This window comes from Arachis ipaensis, chromosome B6 (genome assembly GCF_059453495.1).
Source record: "Arachis ipaensis isolate K30076 ecotype BB chromosome B6, ASM5945349v1, whole genome shotgun sequence".
Classification (NCBI taxonomy): Eukaryota; Viridiplantae; Streptophyta; class Magnoliopsida; order Fabales; family Fabaceae; genus Arachis; species Arachis ipaensis.
This window is the reverse complement of record NC_142441.1, coordinates 37,175,977-37,198,168: the sequence shown is the minus strand read 5'-3', so window position 1 is coordinate 37,198,168 and position 22,192 is coordinate 37,175,977. Positions and strand designations below refer to the sequence as shown.

At 38.7% G+C, this 22,192-nt stretch overlaps 2 protein-coding genes and 1 non-coding gene across 3 annotated transcripts; all 3 read right to left on the bottom strand.

Annotated features, from left to right (window-relative positions):
• Positions 1–5,220: 5,220 nt before the first annotated feature.
• On the bottom strand, positions 5,221–11,254 carry LOC107648639 (uncharacterized). Its single transcript, XM_021104400.2, has 7 exons — positions 11,226–11,254; positions 6,765–7,432; positions 6,392–6,630; positions 6,102–6,305; positions 5,921–6,013; positions 5,727–5,831; positions 5,221–5,610 (listed from the first exon to the last, which is right to left on the bottom strand). The coding sequence occupies exons 1-7, from the start codon at positions 11,252–11,254 to the stop codon at positions 5,221–5,223; spliced, it is 1,728 nt and encodes a 575-aa protein (XP_020960059.1).
• Positions 7,666–10,757, bottom strand: LOC110263291 (uncharacterized). Its single transcript, XM_088489676.1, has 5 exons — positions 10,097–10,757; positions 9,811–9,955; positions 9,577–9,720; positions 8,659–9,471; positions 7,666–8,455 (listed from the first exon to the last, which is right to left on the bottom strand). The coding sequence occupies exons 1-5, from the start codon at positions 10,755–10,757 to the stop codon at positions 7,666–7,668; spliced, it is 2,553 nt and encodes an 850-aa protein (XP_088345802.1).
• Positions 11,255–21,609: 10,355 nt separating the features above from the next.
• On the bottom strand, positions 21,610–21,717 carry LOC148555162 (small nucleolar RNA R71). Its single transcript, XR_015887979.1, has one exon. It is a non-coding gene; the product is annotated as a small nucleolar RNA R71 (small nucleolar RNA).
• Positions 21,718–22,192: the final 475 nt, after the last annotated feature.

The following is a 22,192-nucleotide window of genomic DNA, read 5'->3' as shown; positions in this document are numbered from 1 at the left end:
GACAGACTGCAGGGTTGGCAGGTGGAAGTTGGAGTAGAACTCGACTACCCAAGAAAGATTGACCTGCCTTGGCTGTCTCTGTAGGAAACTCCATTGTCTTCGGGCAATTTGCGGCTCAACAAAGGTAGCAATATTAGGCAGAAGGAGAAGAAGGTATTCGTTGTTGTAACTCCTTTCAGCCAGGATGGGGAACATCTGCTTACAGTAGCGATTAGGGAATTGTGTAGTGTCCTTTGCTGGGAAGTCTCTTTCTTTATCATCAACCTTTATAATCCTCTTAATTTTCTTTATTGAGGGCTTTACCGCAGTTAAAAAGGGTTCTGCCACTAATGCTCTTTTTGTACCTCTTCTTGCTGGTTGTTTGGGAGTGGCTTTCTCTTTTCCTTTCTTGGTGGCCATCCTGAAAAAGGGAAGAGAAAGTAAATTAAATTTAAAGAGATAGAGCAAGGAAGAGAACGGAAAGGATGGTTATAAATGCACATAAAAAGGTAAATGATATTAACACACGCTCATTAGTACATGTGAAAACTCATTAATGGAAAATAACTAGTGCATATGATGACAAGTGAATGCAAGGTGTTTATTGGCATGCCGGCAAAGGGCATGAGTAGCATAGATCAAGCATCACTCGTAACAAACCATCACATTTGTATTGACAATTAAATTCAATGAATAAAATAGTAAAGGAAATTTGTGAAAAGCAAGCATTGAAAAAAATGTAGAGAAGTTCATAATGCCATATGGGCTTTTTCACAAACACATAGCATGCATGTAGAAGAAGTTCTTGAAAATAAGAATTTGAACATGCAAGTAATCCCTTAAAAAGCAATATATAATTGTCAAACAAATTTATAATAATCCACAAGAATATAAATAATGACTCACATAAATTGATAACACCAAGTAAAAAGGAGAAAGAAAGAAAAATAAAATATGAACAACAAAGGTAAAAAGAAAAGAAAAGAGGATAACATATAAAAATAAGAAGAATAATAGAAAAGTAAGGAGGGAAGGAGAAAGAAAAACCTTGTTAATGGGGGTGAGAGAGAGTAAAAAGTGAGAAAGAAGGAAGAAGGGATGAAGGGAGGGAGAAGAAATAAGGAGGGAAAAGAGAAAATAGGATTTGGGGGGGGGGGGGAAAGATATGATAATTGGCAAAATTAGGGAGGCTGTGCGGCGCAAGCAACGCGGTAGCATGGGGCACGCGGTCGCACGACTTGCGCTTAAACTCAATGATGCGATCGCGTCGGTCACGCGGTCGCGTGACCCGTTTTAGGCTAATGGCGCGAGGGTAGCCTCGCACTTGCACAACTCTCTGTTCAAAATCATATTAGTGCCAAATTTTGGGTGACGCGATCGCATGGGGCATGCGATCGCGTGAGTGGGCTATCAGAGGGATATGACGCGGTCACGTGGGCACGCGATCGCGTGACAGGGACTGTGCGTCCAGCGCCAGTTTAGCACCACTCTAGCACAATTTTTGGCTGTGCACCGTTATTACGTCGAAATCCAGGTCACGCGGTCGCGTGGGGCACGCGGTCGCGTGAGAGGCCATTATTCCCATATGGCGCGGTCGCATCAGCGACGCGATCGCGTGGGGTGATTTGTGCCATTGGCACGGCTCCAGCCCTGCTCCTGCGTAACTCTCTGTTCATATTATTATTGTCTCCCAGCTCCCTGCGACGCGGACGCGTCAATGAGGCGGTCGCGTCGCGTGTTATTTTTTTTTAATAAAGGTATGTAAATGCAGATGCACAAAATGTACTAATGAAGAGAAGAGTTATTGAACAAGAAAATTAAAAATAAGGAAAAGAACGATCATACCATGGTGGGTTGTCTCCCACCTAGCACTTTGCTTTAACGTCCGTAAGTTGGACGTTCCACTAGCTCAGTCTTCAGATATGTGGGGATCTTCCAAGAGGAAGATCTCGAGCTCCTTGTTTTTCTTCAGCTTCTCGCCATGGTACAGCTTTAAACGATGTCTATTAACTTTGATAGGTTTAGAGCTTGAAGGATGACTTAGGTGATAAACTCCGTACGGTTCAGCCTTCTCTACTCTGTATGGACCTTCCCATCTTGATCTCAACTTGCCTGGCATGAGCCTTAGTCGAAATTTTTAAAGAAGGACTAAGTCCCCAGGTTGGAACTCTTTCCTCTTGATGTGCTGATCATGTACAGCCTTCATCTTCTCCTTGTATAGTCTTGAGTTCTCATAAGCTTCTAGGCGAAGGCTTTCCAGTTCCTGCAGTTGCAACTTCCTTTCAGCTCCAGCTTTTCCAATTCCCATGTTGCATTCCTTTACTGCCCAGAAGGCTTTGTGCTCTATTTCAACAGGGAGATGACAAGCTTTTCCATAAACTAAGCGGAAAGGACTCATCCCAATGGGTGTTTTGTATGCTGTTCTATATGCCCAGAGTGCATCTTGTAGCCTGGTGCTCCAGTCTCTTCTATGAGGTTTGACTATCTTTTGCAAGATATGCTTTATCTCTCTATTTGACACCTTGGCTTGCCCATTAGTCTGAGGATGGTAGGCTGTTGCAACTTTATGAATTATCCCATGCTTCTTCATTAGTCCTGTTAGTCTCCTGTTACAAAAATGGGTGCCTTGATTGCTCACGATTGCTCGTAGTGATCCATAGCGACAAATAATATGGTTTCTCACAAAGAAAACAACAGTGTTAGCATCATCATTGCGGGTAAGAATTGCTTCTACCCATTTGGAAACATAATCCACAGCTAACAAAATATAAAAATAACCATTAGAATTTGGAAATGGACCCATGAAGTCAATGCCCCAAACATCAAAAATTTCACAGAAAAGCATAATTTGTTGAGGCATCTCATCCCTCCTGGATATATTACCAAATTTCTGGCATGGGAAACAAGATTTACAAAATTCAGCAGCGTCCTTAAAAAGAGTAGGCCACCAGAATCCACAGTCTAAGATTTTTCTAGCAATTGTTTGAGGGCCAAAATATCCTCCACTCTCAGATGAGTGACAGGCCTCTAAGATGGACTGGAATTCTGATTGAGGCACACACCATCTAATTATCTGGTCAGCGCCACATCTCCATAAATATGGGTCATCCCATATATAATATTTAGACTCGCTTTTCAGCTTGTCTCTTTGATGCTTAGAAAAGTTTGGAGGAAAAGTGCGGCTAACTAGATAATTAGCTACAGGTGCATACCAAGGGACTATCTCAGATACTGCTTGCAGGTTATCAAATGGGAAATTATGAGCTATAGGAGTGGAGTCATCTGTAATATGTTCAAGGCGACTCAAGTGGTCTGCCACTAAATTCTGGTTACCACTCCTGTCCTTAATTTCTAAATCAAATTCTTGTAATAGCAGTATCCAATGTATAAGCCTTGGTTTGGACTCCTTTTTAGATAATAAACACTACAAAAAAAAGGCCTATGGCCACGGTAAAAAACTGTGACCATAGCTAGTAAAAAGGGTGACCATAGATCTATGGTCACGGTTTTGGACCTATGGTCACGGTTTTTTACCATGGCCTATTCTCTCGTGGCCATAGGTCTATGGTCACGATTTTTTGGGCTATGGTCACGGTTTTTATGGTCACGGTTTTAATTTTCAAAATCTGACACTTTAGGCCACGTTTTTTTACCGTGACCATAGGTTTTTTTACCGTGACCATAGGTTAATCTATGGTCACGGTAAAAAACCGTGACCATAGCCTTATCTATGGTCACGGTTTTCACCGTGGCCATAGCCACTATGGTCACCCCTCCTTAAAACCGTGACTATAGATAAGGCTATGGTCACGGTTTTCACCGTGGCCATAGCCTCTATGGTCACCCTTCCTTAAAACCGTGACCATAGCCCTATCTATGGTCACGGTTTTCACTGTGGCCATAGACTCTATGGTCACCCCACCTAAAACTGTGACCATAGCCCTATCTATGGTCACGGTTTTTCACCGTGGCCATAGACTCTATGGTCACCCCACCTAAAACCGTGACCATAGCCCTATCTATGGTCACGGTTTTTCACCGCGGCCATAGACTCTATGGTCACCCTATGAAAAACCGTGACCATAGCCTATCTATGGTCACGGTTTTTCACCGTGGCCAAAGCCTCTATGGTCACCCCTCCTTAAAACCGTGACCATAGCCCTATCTATGGTCACGGTTTTTTACCGTGGCCATAGACTCTATGGTCACCCTCCTTAAAACCGTGACCGTAGCCCTATCTATGGTCACAGTTTTTCACGATGGCTATAGCCTCTATGGTCACGGTTTTTTAAAACGGTGACTATAGCCTGTTGTTGTTTATGAGATTCAATTTTTTTAAATTATAATCACATATCTCAAAATGATAATAATAACAAAATAAATCTAAAAATAAGAAATTCAAGAAATCTAAATCACAAAAGTTTCATTATAAGATACATATGTTTAATTTTTAGTCTAAACAACACAAATCAAAATAGAGTGGAATTTTTCCAATTACATGTAATTCCTCAAAAAGTACATAACACATCAAAATATTACATTTACATAACTAAGGTAGTAAGACCCATCTCATGTGATATTTGTATGGAACATATTTTCTTCATCACATCATGTCTTCCTGCACGTAAAAGAAATAAACATGTTAGATATCTTGCAAAAATGCTTTTGATGATGCAATACATATGCAGCAAAAGAAGGGAAACATTCATCCATAGCAACACTCAAGAATTATTCACAACCATCATTCACTTCAAATAGCAGCTATTGCAAGAATGCAGCAGTAGTGATAGCTTAGACTCAGAAATTCATCAAAGTTATCACTACTGCACAAATAATTCAGAATCTGTTCATTCCAGCAGCAGCCAACACAAAAATAAGGTAGCAATAATACTATGCAGCAGCATCATATAAACCAGTTTAGCACAAAAGTAAAACAATGAAACAGCAACATAGGATCAATAACAGTTTAAACCTAATCAACAGCACCAAAGAAACTAATTTAGCATAGGGCAGATCAATGAAGCAGCAGCATGAAGCTAAATTAGAACATGGCAAGTCATTACGAGCACAGGAAAACCAATTTCAGAAAGAATAAACATCAGAGTTCAAACCTAAATCCACTACAAAATCAGTTGACTACCTAACCACCTAATTCAACTAAGCTAACCTAATCAAACAGCAACCAAAAGCATACTATTAATTTAACTAGAAGTTTCGAACAGTACTTACTTTCATATCCTTTTATACATGGTTCGATCCAAGTGAAGGAGGAATGCTTCGCCGCGCATCATTTGGTGCACTACTCGCGTCAGGCGGAGATTGTTGGGCAGCTTCTATCATTACTTGCACTTGTTCTGCACTCATACCAGGATTGACTTGTTGCAACAACGTTTTAATCAAGTTTGTTAAACCATCCAACTTGGAAGTTAAGTTATTTTGATTTTTCTCCATAGTTGAAACCACTTCATTATGTTGTTGCTGCATTTGTCGGATTTCCTTCTCCTTTTTAAGAGAGGATTTTGTGACTGATCGACCATAAAAACGAACTCTTCCATGTCTCTCCTTCCCGAAAACTGTTTGAACTGCTTCATCATCATTGTATCCTGCTTCTTTCAAATTTTGAAGATGTTCCTATTACACACAAATAGGATCAAAATAAATGCATACACCCGACAGCTTTAGAATAAATAAAAATAGCCAACACATTTCTTGTTTTGTGTACTTTTCTAAGAGACCAGAAAACTAACAATTGTCTCTTGTGTTCCCGAATCAGTCTCTCCTTTTTTGCTCGTACGAGTTACAACAAACATCTCAGATTGTGATGGATCTTCATTGTCCTCCTTCTTTGCTCGCTACCAAGAAACCACCAACATGTGACTAAGCAAACACACATAACATGAAAGATAAAAAAATACTTAAAATAAAAAGTACAAAAAAATACCAATTCAGCGCGCACTAATTCAAAACTAACTGGACCCATTCGATGATTCCATTTTTGCTTGGATCTATTTTCACGATTTTTGTCAGAAATAACCTACATTTGTTGCAATATAAAATTAGATAGAGTTAGTTAAATACATGATACCATCATTAAAGCCAAGAGAGTTGTGAAAATCACTTACTTTGATGATATCAAGCCTCCAAAATTGAACTAATTTTCGAAAATGCAGTTCAGGTACAGTCATTGGACGATTTTTCATCATCTCTCTAAATGAGTTGTACGGTGTATAGTGATATTTCTTTATGCGTTTATTAAATTGCTTCCATGCCTCTCCAATGGTATCTATCACCCAAGGCTCAGCATCACTAGGAATGTTATATTTAGACTACAAACAAACAACGAATAATGTTATTTTACCATACATGCTAAGCCTATTTGTAAACAATTTAAAAAGGAGAATGATCGACTCACCTTTGCATAATCCAACATTGAAGTTTTAGTCTCAATGGACACAGCTTGCCAATTAGTATATAACAATGTGACCAAATTAGAGTTTCTTGCAAGTGTTCCCAAGAATCGACTAAACAATTGAACCTGTGTCTTTGTTGGGCCTATGGGTTTGCCATTGTACCATGTTAACTCTATTTGTGTCTCCAAAGCATGAATATGCTTGAGTTGGGTGGGACCACGAACTTTTTTCTTTTTGGTACCTATTTCCAATGTCGTTACTAGAAAATGTTAACAAGATTACGAATCTAATGAATAAAAGAGTAATCTATTAAATACAATAGTCAGGTTAGTGCATTTCACTATTTGCTATTAAAGAAAGGGATAAAGGCATTACCGAGTTGAGTGTCACTACTATCACTAACGGTTGGATTGAGCTCATCACAATCATATTCATATTCTTCATCATTTTCATCTAATGATATCCCATATTTTTCAAAAAATTCGTCTAAAGTCATAGCAGGGATAAGAGACTCAATCTTATGTTCTTCTTCGTTGGCATCTTGTTCATTCGATTCCTTCAGCAGCATCTTATTGGTCAGCTTCTTGACTTTATCACCCTCCACCTTTGATTTCTTCATTGGCACCTTCTTCCTAGATGGCTTCTTCCCACCTTGATCCTCATGTTCAATGGCTTTCATCTTGACTAGATGATTTTCTTCGTTGGAATTCTTTGTTGGCATCTTGATTTGATCCTCACCGTCTCCGATGTTTGTTATCTTCTTGGTTACCATTTTGCTTTGACCTTCATCGTCACCTCTTCTCAGCACCTTTTCCGGCATCTTGCCCTTTTTCCTTGTCTCATGTTTACTACTATTAGCCCCACATGCAGCTAAAACATGTTCCCTTTTTATTTGAAATTGTTTTAGCAAGGAATAAGCACTTGTGAATTGAATTTTTCCTAAACTTTTTACCAGACTCCTTATCTTCAAGGGACTTCTTTGTGACTCTATTTGTGATAGGGTTCTTAACCTTTTTCTTTTGGAATTTCCTTCATTGTTCATCCTGTATAAAAAAAAGTCAAACAAAGCATCAATACTAACATTGCCAAAATTAAAAGAAAGAAGAAACATTGTAACGCATTAGAAAATAAAGTAAACAAACATGGTAATGCATTAGAAAATAAAGTAAACAAACACGGTAATGCATTAGAAAATAAAATAAACAAACATGGTAATGCATTAGAAAATAAACATGATAATGCATTAGAAAATAAGTTAAAAAATAAAGCATCAACGTTACAATTTGTGCACTACCTCAAATTCAGCATCACTGTCTAAATCATCAGATACTATTTCTTTGTCTTTAGGTTTGATCTTGTTCGGTGTCACATCAACAATAGTAGGTCGCATACCCTGTCTAACCAAGTCTACCTCACCAATATCACTTAAGGGTATCGGACTATTCGCCGATTCATGTGGCCCTCTTATGTTAGGGTCAAACTGTAATTGGACACCAACATTAAACAAATCTCTGGGAACCGTTTTCATCACATAATGCTTTTGGGGAATATATGGATCTTTCACATAAAAGCACTGGTGTGCTTGGCTTGCCAACACAAATGGTTCGTCTTGGTAACATCTTTTGTTGAAATGAACGTATGTCAAACCATAATTATCTTCCTCAGCCATAAACCACTCACACTTAAATAACATAACTTTAAATTGGCTATAATAGTCTAACTCGATAATATCCATGATTCTACCATAATATCTTATATTGGCCTTTATTGGTTTTTTGTCCTTAACACTCGCAAAGCTTGTAGTTTCAGCCACCACAGTGACACCACTATTTTGCGTTTTTCGCATCACTTCTCGTCGCTTAGTATGAAATCTGTACCCGTTGACAACATAAGCAGAAAATGATTTTGCAACTTTATTTAGACCCTTAGACAGCTGTCGTAACCAACCGGGAACATCATCCTTCATGGCACGTCTCGTAAACCACTCGATAAAGTCTTCATTCTGATCTTTAACGATGTTCCACTTCCGCTTCCGCTTGTCTTGCTTTTGTTGCTCACAATGTTCTCTACAAGGAGTGTATATTATTATGTTATATTACCAAGATTAGTCTAAGGAATAGAACTAATGAGAAGTGCAAATTTACCTCATGTAAGGCTCCACGTTATCGCAATTATTCACTACATATGCATTAGCTTGATGGAGTGACTTTTCGTCCAAAATAATTAGTTGCCCTTTTTTCCACCCAATGGACTTCCCTTGTTTGCGAACAAATTTGAATCAGGATCTTCGGTTGAAGTGCCTGCATCATTATTCCGAGATACTCTGTTGAATCTTGTTTTCACTCCCTCATGCAAATATCTTGAACAAAAAGTTAAACACTCTTCAGCCAAATAACCCTCCGCAATTGATCCTTCTGGACAACTTCTGTTATGTACATACCCTTTTAGTGTGCACATATATCTCTCAATCGGATACATCCATCGAAACTGGACGGGACCACCTAACCTTAGTTCATTAGCTAAATGAATAGGCAAATGAACCATTATATCAAAAAAGGTCGGCGGAAAAATCCTCTCCAACTGGCACAAAGTCTCTACAATCTCCGACTCCAAACCATTAATCTCTTCTAACGAGATTTCTTTTTGACATAGCCGACGAAAAAAGGAACACAAACGCACTAGAGGAATAGCAACATGATCTAGAAGAATGCTCTTGATTGGTATCTGCAACAGGTAATGCAACATGAAGTGAGCATCATGAGTCTTGTAACCGTAAAGCTTTCTCTCTTCTTGTTGTACACAACGAGAAATGTTTGAAGCACTTCCATCAGGCAATTTTGTTTTCTTCAAAACACCACAAAAAATAGATCTCTCCCCTTTGGTCATGGAGAAGCATGCTCTAGCAAGTTTAGTTCTTTTGCCATCCTTAGTATTTATTGGGTGAAGATTCTTTCGAATGCCCATCTCCTTAAGATCATAACGAGCTTTTGCATGATCCTTTGTCTTTCCAGGGATATCCAATAAGGTACCAATTATACTGTCAACTATGTTTTTTTCAATATGCATTACATCAAGGTTGTGCCTGATCATACAGTGCTGCCAATATGGTAACTCAAAAAAGATTGATCTTTTTTTCCATTGGCCTTTACTTTTGTTTTGCGTCTTCCCAGAGGCATTATCTACTGACTTTAGCATATCTAGAACCTCTTCACCCGTTAACATTCGTGGTGGACCCCTGAATTCTATTTTTCCATTAAAAGATCTCTTGTTAGACCTCCATGCATGATCAACTGGCAAAAATCTCCTATGGTCCATGTAAACTATCTTTTGGCTATGTTTCAAGTAACAAAAAGAAGTATCATGATTACAACAAGGGCAAGCTAACTTTCCTTTCGTACTCCAACCTGACAACATCGCATACGCTGGAAAATCATTGATTGTCCAAAGAAGTGCATCATGCATTTGAAAAGTTTCATTCTTAAAAGAATCATAAGTATCTATCCCTGACACCCATAGCTCCTTCAGCTCTTCGATCAATGGTTGCAAAAAAATATCAATATTATTTCCTGGTGAACAAGGTCCAGGAATGATTAAAGAGAGCATGCAATATTCTGACTTCATGGACATCCAAGGGGGAAAGTTGTACATCATTAAGACAACTGGCCATATGCTATGTGACACATTCATAGTTCAAAAAGGATTAAAACCGTCACTTGCCAAACCAAGCCTCAAGTTACGCAGTTCTTTTGAAAAGTTCGGGTACCGACTGTCCAAGTTCTTCCATGCTTGGCCATCAGCAGGGTGCCTTATGCAACCGTCTTTCAAACGCTGCTCATCATGCCACCTCAACGCCTCTGCTGTGTTTGGGCACATAAAAAGCCTTTTAAGCCTTGGTATTAAAGGAAAGTATCTTAAGGTTTTCGCAGCAACCTTATGAACTTTATTCGGAAGCGCAAAGTCCTCTTCATTGCCATCCGTAGTAGGAGTCTGATTATATCGAGACTCTCCACAGATACGGCAAACTGAGTCATTTATGTACTCATTCCGGTACAGCATGCAGTCATTAGGACATGCATCAATCTTTTCATAGTCAAGACCCAACTCTTTAACCATATTCTTAGCTTTATTAAAAGAAGTGGGAATGTTCAAATCAGGTATGGCTTCTTTCAATAACTCCAAGAGGGAGGTAAAAGATGTGTTACTCCACCCATGTAGACACTTCAAGTGGTAAAGACGAATGATGAACGATAATCTCGAAAATCCAGTTGTACAATTCGGATATAATTCCAGACCTGCTTCGTCTACTAGCTTATAAAATCTCTTCGCATCTTCATTCAACCCATTGTTCCCCTCCTCAAGATTTGCCATATTTTCGAATGCGTCACGCAGCAACCCGTTCATATCATCAAGGCCGCCTCAATCATCCATGTCAGTATCTATTACTGTTGGGATTACTGATTCTCCATGATTTGTCCATCGTTTATAACCTTCGACAAACCCATAGCAAATAAGATGCTCATATACGGCGTCTCGTTCACGCCAATAAGTGTTTCTACACTTTGCACACGGACATTGAATTTCTTTTGCAACTGGTTTTCCCTTTACGAAGGCAAACTCTAAAAAACTATTTACACCAACTATGTACTCGTTCTCAAATCTTGGTGAATCCATCCAATCTTTTGACAAAACATGATTAAACCTAATAATGCAAATATCTGAACTTACTAAACATGGTCTAATAGGTCAATTATAGTGACAATCTAGCTACCATATACACACTACCTAAATAACTAGAAGATCAAATTATAATATATATCAAGTATGATATAAACTTACTGCTTAGTTCCTTCATTTTGAGATGCCATTTGAAGTTGTTATACACTGGTGCCACAACAACTACTCAACTCCTTTTGTCTTTACCAGTCCAAAAACAACATCCTATATACAAAACAAAACAAAAAAATTCAGGAGAAGATAAATCTATATGAAGAATTAAGTTATTAAACCTCCCTTCCCTGCCTCTAAATTTTATTTGAAAAAAGGAAAACTATATTTTTTAATTTTATTTTTTCCCATTGGAAAGAGCATGCTATGAACAGATCGCTGATCAGGTAATGAAAAGACAGAGCATGGAATACACACACAAACTACAAAAAATCAGTCCTCTAATATATTTACCAAATCAGCAAATGGAAATGTAAATTTGTAAAGGGAAGTAATAATGAATAATTGAAGGAAGTACATCTCAATACATGCTCACACAGACCAAGCAAAATAAAACTCATAATTTTGTATTATACATACACACATACATGCAGTGGAGGGATATTTACACTTATATATTATACACGCCCTGTTATTAGTTGGAGTTGGAGTATAATCTTTTTATTATGCGCGCAATAAACCACACCTAAAGAGAAAGTTTTAATTTAATGCAAGCTCTAGAACACACTCGGCGCCTCCATAAGTTGACAAATCAAATCCATACTTAAAAAAAAATATGCCCTTATATTAGGTTCCTGTGACCTAAACACTTAGCTGCTCTTAAAATATATATTATTAAATCCATAAGTTGACAAATCAAATCCATATTATTATTATATTTTTTATAATAAAAATTTGATAAAAAATAATAAAATATATATTTTTTATTTTTTATTTTTTATTATTTTTTATCAAAAAATATATAATATATTAATTTAATATTTTTAAATATATTATTTTTATTCATATATTATCTGTTAAATATAATTTTATTTTTTTATATCTCTCTCTTAGAATCACGTGTCTGTATAAGGGAATACAACCTTAGATTACATGAAACCAAGTTCCCAAGTCCCAAGTACTTTGAGCCAATAGCTGATAACAATACTTAATTGATTAGTTTTTTTTGTTGTTGGATAATGTCGCATTACTTTCAAATAACTAGACGACAAATCTCACACACAACAAAATAAACAAATAAAAAAGACCAGGTTAATTTAAAATATTTTATTTTGTGTGGAGAATTCTCATCTTACCCAACTAATATCTGGGGCCAGAAACAAATAGTGTCAACTTTTATAATCCAGATGCAATAGTAGTTTCTATTATGCTCTCTAATATACTCTATTATGCTCTCTAATATACTCTGACCATAGTCAAAATGGTTAGTATTTTTGATAATCCATAATTGCATATTTGGAAGGGTTATTGCTGGGATCTAGCCCATCATCAATGTTGGTTAGAAGGACAGGTGTGAAACAGAATTTTAGTTAGCTATAAACAAATTTCATCCATTAAAATATATTCTAATAAAGTCATATTAATTAGCTATTTAAAACAAATATATGTATGTATTGCATGTGAGTTAGAATCTAAAGGTGAATACTTTTTAACTTTTGAATGTCCAAACTCAATGTACGCATGTTGTCCATGCTGTAAATTAATATTACTCACACAAACCAAATCAAAATGGGAAGAATGAGAAGCCAGAATCTTAGTCAAATAAAGTAGTCATATATCAAAGGCAACAAAACAAAGCCTTTCCTTTAACACCAGCCAAGGCAAACAAACAAATAAACAAACACAATCTAACATATATCATATTTAAACACCCTTCCTTGTCAGAAAAATTCAAAAGGGAAACAAAAACTGCATATGTTATGTTGTTTTCATGTTAAGCACTAAGCAGTAACAGAGAGTAAAAAGAATAATAATCCATTTTATAATAATAATAATAATAATAATAATAATAATAATAATAAAAAAGTTATGAGTTTTTGTTTTGATGTTTGCATATTTTTGTGCCCATTTCACAATAAAAACAAAGAGATATCCCAATGATATCTTCCACCGAGTGTATAGGAAACACACATAATTGCACCCAACACCAAACCATAGAAACCTGAGCTCCAAAAACCTTTCTTTTCTTTAATTTCATTGCTTTTTGCTGCTTCTTTCAGCTACCCTTTTTTCCATTATATATACCCATCAATCTCCAAAAACCTTTCAGATAGAAAGAGTTCAAACCTAAATTCACTACGAAATCAATTGACTACCTAACCACCTAATTCAACTAAGCTAACCTAATCAAACAACAACCTAATCAACTAACACTAACATGGAGTTTAAACCAAATTTTGAGTTAACTAAAATTAAGTTTTTTGGTACAAGAACATTAGAAGGGGGAAACAATTAAACAGAAAAAGCTGGAATCAAAGGAAAGAAGAATAATTGGAAGTTTGTGCTTTTAGAAACTCACAGCAATGCCTTTTAAATTGAACAACTTCTCTTTTTTGTTGAATTCTAGCATAAGCTCAGCAAGTTGAGGAACATAGTGTCCTGAAGATAAATTGCAAACATGTTTTAATATAAATATAATCAATTATGCAGGAACTAATTTACATAAAGAACAAATGGGAGGAAAATTTACCAGCATAGCTTTCTCCTACTATGAACAAACTTCTGTTTCTGTAGTGTGGGAACTTTACAAACCAGTTTTGCAAGAATATTAAGTTATCCCTACTATAAAGTGAAAGAATAAATCAGAAAACAAAGCAATCTTTAAAGGTAAAAATTCTCTGTAAATTTTGTAAAGTAACATTTGATACTATCTCAAGATGTAGGCATGGCATAACTGTAAAGTATAACAGAATATAATGCAATACACATTACAGGGAACTTTGAGCAAAAGGGACATGGCAGAGTTTTGCAAAATTAGAATAATGGAAACACTACTTCTTCTTTTTTTTCCTTTTAAATTATAAACTTACACTTCATTCCCTTTCAGATAAAAACCTATTTTATTTTGTCCAATCGTTACTTAGAAGATACTTCAACCTAAAGTAGAAGATTGAATGTTACCTAGAGGATTTTGCTGTGAATCAGACTTGCTCTTGTGACAGGAAGCTCGCGGTGAAACTGAACGGGGCACAGCTCAACGGCGGACTCCACCCGTCGTAACGGCGGCAGGGGCTTCCCCTGGCGGTGGCTCAGACGGCAGCAGCAGCCGTAGCAGAGCTTCAACGGTGGCGGTGACGGCACTGGAGGCGGTGACGGACGGACACGAGCTCAGCTATTGACCCCTCTCTCTCTCTCATCTTCGTGCACTTTCTCTCTCTCTCTTCGAAGTTCCATGGTGGCTGGATAGCGGAGGAGCGCGACACCTACTCTTCTTCCTCGCGGTGACAAGAAGCTCGCGGTGAGACGCGCTAGAGGAGCTCAGTGACGCTAGGGTTTCTACCTTCTTCGATCATGGGGGCTGTGACGAAATAGGGGTTGGGAGGAAGGTGAACGACAATGGTAGGGGCTGGGAGGAAGGGTAACGACGTATGATGGAGAGGGTTGGGAGGAGCTCGGCGAAGGTGGGGGCTGGCTTGAAGGAAAATGGTGAGAATAGGGTGGGGGGGCTGTCACGAAGTGATGATAGGGTTTTTTTTTTCTAAGTTACTAATTAGGAGGGAATGGGGATTTGGTTGGGAGGGAGGGGAATTTTGGGATTTTGGGGGGGGGGGGGCTAAAACGACGGCGTTTATGGAGGGAAGAGTATCTATGGTCACCTCCAAAAACCGTGACCATAGATATCTTTAGGCCACTTTCTAAAACCGTGACCATAGACACTTTTAGGTCACCCTTTCGAAAAACCGTGACCATAGACCCTTTTTGGTCACTGTAAAAAACCGTGACCATAGACCCCTTTAGGTCACTTCTAAAACCGTGACCATAGACCCTTTTAGGCCACCCAACAAAATCGTGACCATAGACCACTTTAGGCCACCTCCCAAAATCGTGACCATAGACCCCTTTAAGTCACCCTTTCTTGAAAAACCGTGACCATAGACCCTTTTTGGTCACCGTAAAAAACCGTGGCCATAGACGCTTTTAGGTCACCCCTAAAACCGTGACCATAGACCCTTTTAGGCCACCCCACAAAACCGTGACCATAGACTACTTTAGGTCACCTCCAAAACCGTGACCATAGGTACGCTATGGTCACCCTTTTTGTGAAAACCGTGACCATAGACCCTTTTTGGTCACTGTAAAAAACCGTGACCATAGACCCCTTTAGGTCACCCCTCAAAACCGTGACCATAGACCCTTTTAGGCCACCCTTTTTTAGAAAACCGTGACCATAGGTACCCTATGGTCACCATTTCTGTAAAAACCGTGACCATAGCTTTTTTTTTGGTCACGGTAAAAAACCGTGACCATAGACCCTCTATGGTCACGGTTTTTTACCGTGACCAAAAAAACCGTGGCCATAGACCCAAAATGTTGTAGTGAAATACTTTAGAGCTGCGTGGTCTGAATACACTACTACCTTCGTACCAAGTAAATAGGCTCAGAATTTATCCAGAGCGAAAACAATAGCAAGAAGCTCTTTCTCAGTAGTAGTGTAATTCGACTGAGCGGCATCTAAAGTTTTAGACGCGTAAGCAATAACAAAAGGATCCTTACCTTCACGCTGAGCCAGTGCTGCTCCTACTGCATGGTTGGAAGCATCACACATTATTTCAAATGGTTGGCTCCAGTCTGGTCCTCTTACAATTGGAGCTTGAGTCAGTGCGGTCTTCAGCTTATCAAACGCTTGTTTGCTATTTTCACTGAACTCGAACTCAATATCTTTTTATAGTAGCCTGGATAAGGGAAGTGCTACCTTACTGAAGTCCTTAATGAACCTCCTGTAAAAACTTGCATGGCCAAGGAAAGAACGGACCTCCCCCACAGAAGAGGGGTAAGGTAAACTAGAAATAGCATCCACCTTTGCTGGATCTACAGAAATACCAGTATTAGATACAACATGTCCTAGTACAATCCCTTGTTTAACCATAAAGTAGCATTTTTCAAAATTTAATACCAAGTTTGTACTGACACATCTATCTAACACTCTAGATAATCCATCTAAGCAAAGGCTAAAGGAATTGCCATAAACACTAAAATCATCCATAAAAACCTCCATACAGTCCTCAATAAGATCAGAGAAAAGACTCATCATGCACCCTGAAAAGTAGCTGGTGCATTGCACAAGTCAAAGGGCATTCTCTTGTAAGCATAAGTCCCAAAAAGACATGTAAAAGTGGTCTTTTCCTGATCCTCAGGAGCTATGTGAATCTGGAAATAACTTGTGTAACCATCTAAAAAGCAATAATGCGATTTACCTGACAGGCAATCCAGCATTTGATCAATGAATGGAAGAGGGTAGTGATCCTTACGGGTTGCTTGGTTGAGGCGTCTGTAATCAATGCAGACCCTCCAGGCGTTCTGAACTCTGGTTGTCTGGAGCTCTCCATGCTCATTCTTCACTACAGTGACTCTAGACTTCTTTGGCACCACTTGTACTGGGCTTACCCATTCACTATCTGAGATGGGATAGATGATATCTGCCTCTAGTAGTCTGGTCACTTCCTTTTTGACAACCTCTAGGATAGTGGGGTTCAGTCTTCTCTGGAGTTGACAGACAGGTCTTGCTCCCTCTTCTAAAAATATTCTATGCTCACAGACTTGAGGGTTGATGCCTACTATGTCTGCCAAACTCCACCCAATTGCCTTCTTGTGCCTCCTCAGCACACCAAGTAGCTGCTCTTCCTGTTGAGAAGTGAGTTCCCTTGCAATGATAACCGGAAACTTCTGCCCGTCTTCAGGGTAAGCATATTTCAGGTGTGGAGGAAGGGGTTTTAATTCTAACTTCTGATAATGTTCAGGCTATGGGTTGTCTGGAGCTGGTAACAATGGTAAGGCACTGTCATTGTCCTCTGAGAATGTCCCCACACTTGGACCTTGTCCTGTGTGCTTCTCTTCAAATTCCTCCTGATGGACTTCAGCCACGGTTTTATCTATAATGTCACACTTGAGGATAGAGTGATCCTCTGGAGGATGCTTCATAACTCCATTCAGATTGAAGATTACTACTCGGCCATCTATTTCAAAAGAGTATGTTCCTGAAAAAGCATCTAATTTAAACTTTGAGGTCTTCAAGAATGGCCTTCCGAGTAGGATTGATTATGGCTTATCTGAGTCATTTTAGGACATTTCCAGGATATAAAAATCAGTGGGGAACGTGAGTCCCTTAATGCCTACTAGTACATCTTCAGCAACTCCAACCACTGTAATAATGCTTTTATCTGCTAACACAAAACGAGCTACCGACCTTTTTAAGGGAGGGAACCTCAAAACATCATATATAAACAAAGGCATTATACTCACACATGCTCCTAAACCACACATGCAATCATAAATTATCACACCACCAATAGTACAATTAACTATACAAGGACCTGGATCACTACACTTTTCAGGTAAACCTCCCATTAAAGCAGATATGGAACTTCCTAAAGTAATAGTTTCTAATTCATTAATTTTGTCTTTATGTATACATAAATCTTTTAGAAACTTTGCATATTTAGGTACCTGTTGAATAACATCAAAAAGGGGAACAGTTACCTCAACTTTTTTGAATATCTCTACCATTTTTAGATCAGGTTCCAGCTTCTTCTTGGGCTTCCTTGCAAGTTGTGGAAATGGAATGGGAGTGGCATTTTCTGCAGTGTCTGCGCCTTTTAGTGCTTCCTCATGTGGTTGCACTTCTTCTTCTTCAACCACATCCTAAATGTCTTCTTCTTCTTCAACATCTTCTATTTCCACTACCTCTTCAGCTGAGGCGTATTCTGGTGGGTTTGGCTCCTCTTGATTCCTCTCCTGCAATGTGGTTCTGGACCTCAGGGTGATGGCATTAATACCACCCTTGAGATTGGGTAATAGTTGAGAGGGAATACCACTGGAGCTCAAAGGTTGGTTATTGGAGTTATTCATTGATCCTATCTGGGAGACAAGAGCTTGCAAAGTTGCGTTCAGACCATTCAGAGTGGCATTAATGTTGTTTTCCATGGTCTGCTGTCTCCGATCAATAGATTGTAGTAAGTCATCATTAGAAGATGCAGAAGGATGGGTAAATTGAGAGGTCTGCTGTTGGGTATTCTGAGGCCCTTGGGATTGCCTTAGGTGAGGTGCTCTGTAAGGCTGATTCTGATTCTGCTGCCTGTTGTTGTTGTTATTCCACCTCTGATTTCTCTGATTATCTCTGCCTCCTCTGTTATTGTTGTTGTCCCTCCAATTCTGGTTAGAATTGTCTTGCCACCCGTGGTTGTAATTGCCACCTTGATTGTACCCTTGGTTGGGGCGGTCATAGAAGTTATGTGTGGCTGCCACGGTGTTGTCTTCTTGCTGGAGCTGCGGACATTCATCAGTATAATGGCTATAATCAGCAGAGATTTTGCAAACTCTCTGTGGGACTAACTGTTGATTTTGCTGTGGTGGAGAAGGTTGAGCTTGCTGAACTTGTTGTTGATTCAATTGCATTTGCTTCAGCAAGTTGGTCATTTCACAGATACTCTAAGTTAAAGCAGCAGTCTCTCTGCTAGAGGATACTTCTGCCACAGCTTTTGCACGGCCTTGTTTCTGCCTGTGATTCCTAGTAGATTCAGCTAAATCGCTGATCAATTGCCATGCCTCATCAGTGGTCTTGTACTTTTTCATAGACCCATTGCTAGCACTTTCCAATGTGGTCTTATCTTGGGGCCTCATGCCCTGTGTGACATAACCGAGTAACACTATCTTGTCAATCATATGGTGGGGGCAAGCTTCCAGAAGATTATTGAAGCGATCCCAATATTCATAAAGTGTCTCGGATTTATCCTGAACAATCATGGAAATATCTTTCCTCAGTTTATTAGTAACTTCAGCTGGAAAGAACTTTTCTAAGAATTCTCTTCTCAGTGTATCCCAGTTGGATACAATTGCTGCTGGTTGAGTGTAGTACCACTCTCTTGCCTTCCCCTCAAGAGAAAACGGGAAGGCTTTCAGCAAAATTGAAGTTGCATCTACACCATCACGCTTAACAGTAGAACAGGCTGCCTGAAAATTTCTCAGGTGCTTGATAGGCTCTTGAGCAGGTAAGCCATGAAACTTGGGCATCAAATTGAGCAGTGCGGTCCTTATCTCAAAGTCTGTAGCTACCGCTGGGTGATGCGCTTGAAATGGTTGCATTGTAAAATCAGGGGCTCCAGCCTCCTGGATAGTAACTCTCCTGGCTGCTGCCATGTTACCTGCGCATGAAACAACCAAATCAGTAGAACAGGGGCTGGTTTCTTTCTCAAATGACATTTCAGATCCGCCCTCAGAGAGGATTAACCGACGCCGAGCTTGCCTTATTCGTGAAATAGTTCTTTCAATCTCAGGATCGAATATTAGGAAGCTTGGATCAGGAAGCGAACGTGTCATCTAACGAAAGAAACAAGCAACTCATAGTAGCAAAATAAAATAAAATTCAAATAAATAAATTCCAATTAATAACTTTAGCACTTTATTGCAACTCCCCGGCAACGGTGCCAAAAATTGATGCGAGCGAAAATTGGCGAGTTAAGAATGTTTATAAAATATGCGTTGCAAGTATAGTCCTCAACCAACCAGAAATCCGCTTATCAATTTAGAAGGGTGTCACAAAAATTAAAATTAAAATACTGGGAGTATGAATCCCAGGTCGTCTCCCAACGAGTTGCAGAAAAGTGTGCTATTTTATTAATCAGATGTTTTCAAAAAAGTTTCAGTTGAATGAAAGAAAATTAAATTAGAGAATTTATATAAATTTAAATAAAAGTCTTGACTGGGAGTTGATTAGCTGGAAGCCCTATTCTTGTTGCAGTACTCTCAAGATTAATTGATAATTGGGGGTTATTCTGTTTAGTTGTCCCTTACTAAGTAAGGGGAAGTCAAACAAGTTGGAATGTTGTTCTATCCATAAGTTCCAATCCGCTCTTGGGAGGATTGGTGTTAGTGACTAGAGAGCAATCCAACAATAAACCCAATTACAATCTTTCTCTTGAGCATCCCAACTCAAGGGTTTCTTTCAATCAACTCCCCATCAAGTTAGGGAACTACTCGCTCATTGTAAATGAAGAATTCATAACATAAGAAAGGGAATTAAAGAAAGACATGATAAATAACGATCAAAGGATTAATTAAAAATAAAAAGTAATTCTTGTATTTAATAAATGCTAAAATAATCCAATAGTAAAATTAAGTAAATTAAGGAACATGGAAGAGTAAGAGACAAGTAAAGAAGATGAACTAGAGTGTCGAAGTCTTGATGAGGCAATAACTCTTCTCAATATCCCAATGCAAAAACAATGAAAAATAACGAATCCTAAAAACTATGAATGTGTAGAGAGAAAACCTAGAGAAGAGGAAAACTAGATCTCAAAACTAAAACTATGCGGAATGAATGTTGTTGTTAGTTTCTGCATGTTCTCTGGCTCTAGTCTGCTTTTCTAGGCCAAAAACTGGATCAAAATAAGGCCCGAAATCGCCCCCCAGCGATTCTGCAGATTATGCAGATCGCGCATGTCACGCGGTCGTGTCATCCATGCGGCCGCGTCATTCGGCTTTCTGCTTTGCCACGCGATCGCGTCATCCATGCGGCCGCGTCATTCGTGCTATTCCATGCCGCGCGATCGCGTAATCCATGCGGCCGCGTCACTTCTCGCTGGTCATCTCCTCAATTCCTTGTGTTCCTTCCATTTTTGCAAGCTTCCTTTCCAATCTCTGACTCATTCATGCCCTATAAAGCCTGAAACACTTAACATACAAATCACGGCATTGAATGGAATAAGAGAGAAATAAAATACATAATTAAAAGTCTCTAGGAAGCAAGTTTTCAATCATGCAATAACTTTAGGAAGGAATTATAAATGCATGCTTATTTAATGAATAAGTGGGTAAGGATCATGATAAAACCACATAAATAAACACAATATAAACCATAAAATAGTGGTTTATCACTATGGCAGCCGAAAATAACAACAATGGTGGAGATGCAAGGAAGGTACTTGGTGACTTTACTGCACTAACTTCTGACTTCTATGGAAGAAGCATCTCAATTCCTGCAATTGGAGCAAACAACTTTGAGCTTAAGCCTCAATTAGTTTCTCTAATGCAGCAGAATTGCAAGTTTCATGGACTTTCATTGGAAGATCCTCATCAGTTCTTAGCTGAATTCTTGCAAATCTGTGACACTGTTAAGACCAATGGGGTTAATCCTGAGGTCTACAAACGTAAACTTTTCCCTTTTGCTATAAGAGACAGAGCTAGGATATGGTTGGACTCACAACCTAAAGAAAGGCTGAACTCTTGGGAAAAGTTGGTCAATGCCTTCTTGGCCAAATTCTTTCCACCTCAAAAGTTGAGCAAGCTTAGAGTGGAAGACCAAACTTTCAAACAGAAGGAAGGTGAATCCCTCTATGAAGCTTGGGAAAGATACAAGTAATTAATTAGAAGGTGTCCTTCTGACATGCTTTCAGAATGCAGCATCTTATGTATATTCTATGATGGTCTGTCTGAATTGTCCAAGATGTCATTGGACCACTCTGCTGGTGGATCTCTTCATCTGAAGAAGACGCCTACAGAAGCCCAGAAACTCATTGAAATGGTTGCAAATAACCAGTTCATGTACACTTCTGAAAGAAATCCTATGAATAATGGGACAACTCAGAAGAAAGGAGTTCTTGTGATTGATACTCTGAATGCCATATTGGCTCAGAACAAAATATTGACTCAGCAAGTCAATATGATTTCTCAGAGTCTGATTGGAATGTGATGAGCGGATAATTTATACGCTTTTTGACATTGTTTTTAGTATGTTTTTAGTAGGATCTAGTTACTTTTAGGGATGTTTTTAATAGATTTTGTGTTAAATTCACATTTCTGGACTTTACTATGAGTTTGTGTGTTTTTCTGTGATTTCAGGTATTTTCTGGCTGAAATTGAGGGAC

Coding starts and splice junctions, on each gene's coding strand:
- LOC107648639 (XM_021104400.2), bottom strand. CDS start 11,254: ATGGCATCTCAAAATGAAGGAACTAAGCA. Junction 7,433..11,225: donor CAAAATGAAGGAACTAAGCA/GTAAGTTTATAT, acceptor TTTTTTATACAG/GATGAACAATGAAGGAAATT. Junction 6,014..6,101: donor GGAGGCTTGATATCATCAAA/GTAAGTGATTTT, acceptor CAACAAATGTAG/GTTATTTCTGACAAAAATCG.
- LOC110263291 (XM_088489676.1), bottom strand. CDS start 10,757: ATGGCAAATCTTGAGGAGGGGAACAATGGGTTGAATGAAGATGCGAAG. Junction 9,721..9,810: donor ACAATCAATGATTTTCCAGC/GTATGCGATGTT, acceptor CTTGAAACATAG/CCAAAAGATAGTTTACATGG. Junction 9,472..9,576: donor GAGGTTCTAGATATGCTAAA/GTCAGTAGATAA, acceptor CTGTATGATCAG/GCACAACCTTGATGTAATGC.